Source organism: Oncorhynchus clarkii, chromosome 16 (assembly GCF_045791955.1).
Source record: "Oncorhynchus clarkii lewisi isolate Uvic-CL-2024 chromosome 16, UVic_Ocla_1.0, whole genome shotgun sequence".
Lineage (NCBI taxonomy): Eukaryota > Metazoa > Chordata > Actinopteri > Salmoniformes > Salmonidae > Oncorhynchus > Oncorhynchus clarkii.
Genome location: NC_092162.1, coordinates 26,613,514 through 26,618,522, shown reverse-complemented (window position 1 = coordinate 26,618,522; position 5,009 = coordinate 26,613,514). Strand labels below are relative to the sequence as shown.

The 5,009-nt window shown below is 39.9% G+C and overlaps 1 protein-coding gene across 4 annotated transcripts in view; it reads right to left on the bottom strand.

The window, feature by feature from the left end:
• Window positions 1-2,588: 2,588 nt before the first annotated feature.
• LOC139368281 (ataxin-2-like protein) overlaps window positions 2,589-5,009 on the bottom strand; it is a 51,538-nt gene continuing 49,117 nt past the window's right edge. For all 4 annotated transcript variants that reach the window (XM_071107009.1, XM_071107010.1, XM_071107008.1 and 1 more), the window contains exon 24: window positions 2,589-3,306. In XM_071107009.1, the coding sequence (XP_070963110.1) occupies window positions 3,257-3,306 (50 nt within the window). In that variant the 3' untranslated portion in view covers window positions 2,589-3,256. The remainder of the gene's footprint in view (window positions 3,307-5,009) is intronic.

The following is a 5,009-nucleotide window of genomic DNA, read 5'->3' as shown; positions in this document are numbered from 1 at the left end:
AGCACTGAGGGGGAGACGAAGAGAGAAAATGTGTGAGAGAATCTGTGAGTGAGAGAATGAGAATACTGTTTTACTGTCTTAACCACATGGATTGGCGCTGTACTCGGTCTTGCCCAAAAGTAACTACGCTTGGTAGGAAGTCAATTGATCCTGTGTGGCGCTGTCACAGTGTAACAGAAAAACTGTAATGTGAACGTAGATGCCTGGAGGGAATGGTTCCGTCCCACTGATCAAGAGCAGGGCTGCATCCCAAATAGAACTCTATTCCCTATGGGCTCTGTTCAAAAGTAGGGCATTATATAGGGAATAGTGTTCCATTTGGGACACACAAAGTCTACACCCAAGTACAATGAGGAGGAGGATTCAGTCATACAAGAGGCTTCCCCCTATTGAGCATTGACAATACATGATAAATTAAGGGAGTACAGTGTAGTATTCAGACACCCTTGACTTTTTCCACATTTTGTTACGTTACAACCTTATTCTGAAATGTATTATTTTCCTCATTAATCTACACACAATACCCCATAATGACAAAGCGAACAGATTTTTTGAAATGTTTGCAAAAAAAAAAAAACATGACCTTTTTCTGACCCTTTACTATGAGACTCAAAATTGAGCTCAGGTGCATCCTGTTTTCATTGATCATCCTTGAGATGTTTCTACAACTTGATTGGAGTCCACCTGTGGTAAATTTAATAGATTGGTGTGTTCCTTTCCCAATTATGCCCAATCTATATAAGGTCCCACAGTTGACAGTGCATATCAGAGCAAAAACCAAGCCATGAGGTCGAAGGAATTATCCGTAGAGCTCCGAGACAGGATTGTGTCGAAAAATGTCTGTAGCATCGAAGATCCTGAAGACCACAGTGGCCTCCATCATTCTTAAATGGAAGAAATTTGAAACCACCAAGACCTGGTCACTGACAGAGCTCCAGAGTTCCTCTGTGGGGAGAGGAGAACCTTCCAGAAGGAAAACTCTCACTGCAGCACTCCAAGTCAGGCCTTTATTGTAGAGTGGCCGGACAGAAGTCACCCCTCAGTAAAAAAGCACATGACAGCCTGCTTGAAGTTTGCCAAAAAGGCACCTAAAAGACAGTGAGTAACAAGATTCTCTGGTCTGATGAAACCAAGATTGAACTCTTTGGCCTGAATGCCAAGCATCACGCCTGGAGGAAACCTGGCACCATCCAGGTTGGGGGAAGCATGGTGGTGGCAGCATCATGCTGTGGGGATGTTTTTCAACGGCAAAGACTGCAACACTAATCAGGATCGAGGGAAAGATGAATGGAGAAAAGTACAGAGAGATCCTTGATGAAAGCCTGCTCCAGAGTGGTCAGGACCTCAGACTGGGGCGAAGGTTCATCTTCCAACAGGACAACGAACCTAAGCACACAGCCAAGACAACGCAGGAGTGGCTTCGGGACAGGTCTCTGAATGTTCTTGAGTGGCCCAGCCAGAGCCCGGACTTGAACCCAATCGAACATCTCTGGAGAGACTTAAATAGCTGTGCAGCGATGCTCCCCATCCAACCTGACAGGCCTTGAGAGGATCTGCAGAGAAAAAATGGGGGAAAACTCCCCAAATACAGGTGTGCCATGCTTGTAGCGTCATCCCAGAAGACGTGAGGCTGTAATCGCTACCAACGGTACTTCAACAAAGTACAGAGTAAAGTGTCTGAATACTTATTTAAATGTGATGTTTGTTTATTTTTAATACATTTGCAAACATTTCTAAAAACCTGTTTTTGCTTTATCATTATTGGGTATTGTGTGTAGAATGAGGAAATAAAACTATTTAAATCCATTTTAGAATAATGCTGGAACGTAATAAAAAATTTGAAAAGTGAAGGGGTCTGAACACTTTCAGAACGCACTGTATTTACAATACCTGTTGCTAGATAAGTGGCTAAATTAGGGCTGGGAATTGCCAGGGACCTCACTATACGATATTACCACGATACTTCGATCTCTATATGCATTGCGATTTGATGTTCCAAACATATTGCTCACTATATATGTCTGCTGCAGAGGGACAAGACAGCCACGAGAAAGCACAATTTGTAGATAAGTACTCAAAACATGTTGGCTCGCCATTTAAAAAGAAGACGGAGAAAAAGCTATATGAGAAATACAGCCGACTAGCACTAGCTAACGTTAACTACCTAGCAAATCAATACTCAGTCACAGTATCAATATAAAATTGGCAAAATTATATCACGATACCCTATAAAAGAATTTGACGCATTACTACATAAATTGTGAACATTTAAGAACTCTGGGTTGGACTGTCATTTTGCAACCACGCGTCATGTGTAGACATGTTTATGTGTGAATGTTAAGCTTAACTGCCAACAAAACTCCAGTAAAAGTGTAACAAAAACCTCTTAAGTGACTAAAAATCGGTTTTAACTGTGGGAACTGCATTTGTTTGTTTAAATGACATGATTCATTTGTTGGTGACTTCTTTACATTGAAATGTGTTTTCAAATGGTTTCCCTTTGGTGTAACATATAGTGGTTATTATGAGATGAGACTTGACTTAACTAATATATTCTTCCAATAAAAAAAGTTATACATTCAACAAACAAGATGTTTCTGTAGTTAAGTTTAAAACTTTATTTTTTTGGTCATTGTAGTTTAAAGTATTTTTTTGTATTTTCCATATTTTTATTATTATTATTCATAATTCGCTATAAGAGAGAGGAAAGGGGAAGGGTGGGTTGATACCGGGTTAAAGTACAAATCCAATCTCCTCTTTTATGCCGTTCCGTTCATTCCTCCTCTTTGCGACACTCAACAATTTCTGAGCAAGTGTTTGTATTTCTTCTGTCCATTCGCCCAATATCAAGGAACTTAAACTAAAGGAGTCAGTCTCAAAGCGATCTGATGTTGTCAAACGTTGTGTCCTTCGCTCGTTTGGCGTCCATGTCTTTTCTCTCCACTATGATGATCTCATGTGGTTGTGTCTTTTGTCTTTAAAATGAAAGGAGCTGGAAGAGAGATTGGGTGCGGCTTCTGTTGGCGCCGCTTATCATCATCATCATCATCCTCGGTTGGGCTATAACCAAGGCTTTAGCAACGATGAAGCTGAGAAGTGTAGCTGACCAATGAGGTCTTGCCGCTTCTCCCTGCAAGCCCATCACTGTGTCACGTGATTGTGTCACTTCTTGGTTGGGTGTGGTCATGTCCAGAGGGCGAGGGGGGGTGGACCGTTCCAGAGGGACAGTTATTTTGGGAGGGGAGAACAGAGGAGCTCAGTTTCCAGGAGGGTGGAAGGGAGAGGGGTGCGTCTGTACCTGCATCGCTGTGGGGGAAAAAACAGAAGGAAGAATTGAGTATCGATTAACACAATATTACTATGGATGAAAAAATAACATGATTAGTAGTGTTTCAGTTCAAAAGGGCACCATTCACCTTTAAACAAAATATTACAAAAGTACTTTTCAACTACAGTCATCACAAAACGCATTAGAAACCAGCATTTTTAACTACAGTTTTTTAGGAAAGTTCTATATACACGGCCAACAACAAGACTGCACAAGACAATATATATGCAAAGAAGTCCAGATACGGCTTCTCCAATAGAAATCCCAGATGATGCTTGTAGGCAGCTAAACTCATATACAAAAACACATCCTAGGGTCCAACGGAGTCGCTCTGAACTGTGCATGTGCAAACCCGTCAAATGAAAAGGCACTTATTCGCTATAGTTTTTGACAAATGTAAACGTGTCAGTTTGTAACTTTCACAAGGTTATAGTGATGACATGTTCAGCTACTTAAGACATTGAATCAGGGGTGAAAGTAGATTTAAGTTCTTACTGGTACGAGACACACAAGCTCGCTTAATTACACATTGAATCCCTATTAATTTCATATATGATCTTTCTATAAATAAATGGGGCCAATGTGTCACATTAGGATAAACATTTCAAAATGTTTTGAAACAAAAATAAAAAAAGATTTTCATGCAGTTCCACGTGTACTTAGAGGAATATATAAAAGTGAATATATTCAAATTAGCCCATAACTCAACCTATACAACAACATAGGCCTAGGACTATATATCCTTTAACTTTAAGCAGGGTTCATAAAGACTAGATATTTTCTAAATTAAACGTTGAGTATTTATCTAAAGTTAACATTGGAAAGTCAAATTCAAGAACTTTAAGGGACTTTTTCAAGAAAAATTTATTGTAATTTTCAAGGACCTCAATGTTATATAATTGTGCATTCGGAAAGTATTCAGACTCCTTGACTTCTCCCACATTTTGTTACGTTACAGCCTAATAATGACAAAGCAAAAATAGAACTGGAAATATTTCATTTACATAAGTACTCATTTACATAAACCCTTTACTTTGATGAAGCACCTTTGGCAGTGATTATAGTCTCTTGTCATCTTGGGTATGACGCTACAAGCTTGGCACATCTTCATTTATGGAATTTCTCCCATTCTTCTCTGCAGATCCTCTCAAGCTCTGTCAGGTTGGATGAGGAACGTCGCTGCACTGGCTGGGCCACTAAAGAACATTCAGAGACTTGTCCCAAAACTACTCCTGCATGGTCTTGGCTGTGTGCTTAGGTTTGTCAAGAGTGCAAAGCTGTCATTGAGGTTACTTTGAAGAATCTCAAATATAATATATATTTTCATTTGTTGAACACTTTTTTTTGGTTACTACATGATTCCATATGTGGTATTTCATAGTTTTGATGTCTCCACTATAAAGAAAAACCCTTGAATGAGTAGGTGTGTCCAAACTTTTGACTGGTACTGTATGCCTATTGTAATGACATTCAGCGATTGTATCATTTAATTGCATCCACTGTTTTCCGCTCACGTCTGTCACTCACCTCCGCGTCATCTCGATCTCGGCCACTCATCTCTGCCTTGGGAAAATGTAAGTGTTCTCGTCGAACCACAACACAAGTTGGAGCGTATACCACCCGGTTTCAAGTTAATTCACTCATTTCATGCGGTAATGTAAAATAGTGATGTAATAGCCTA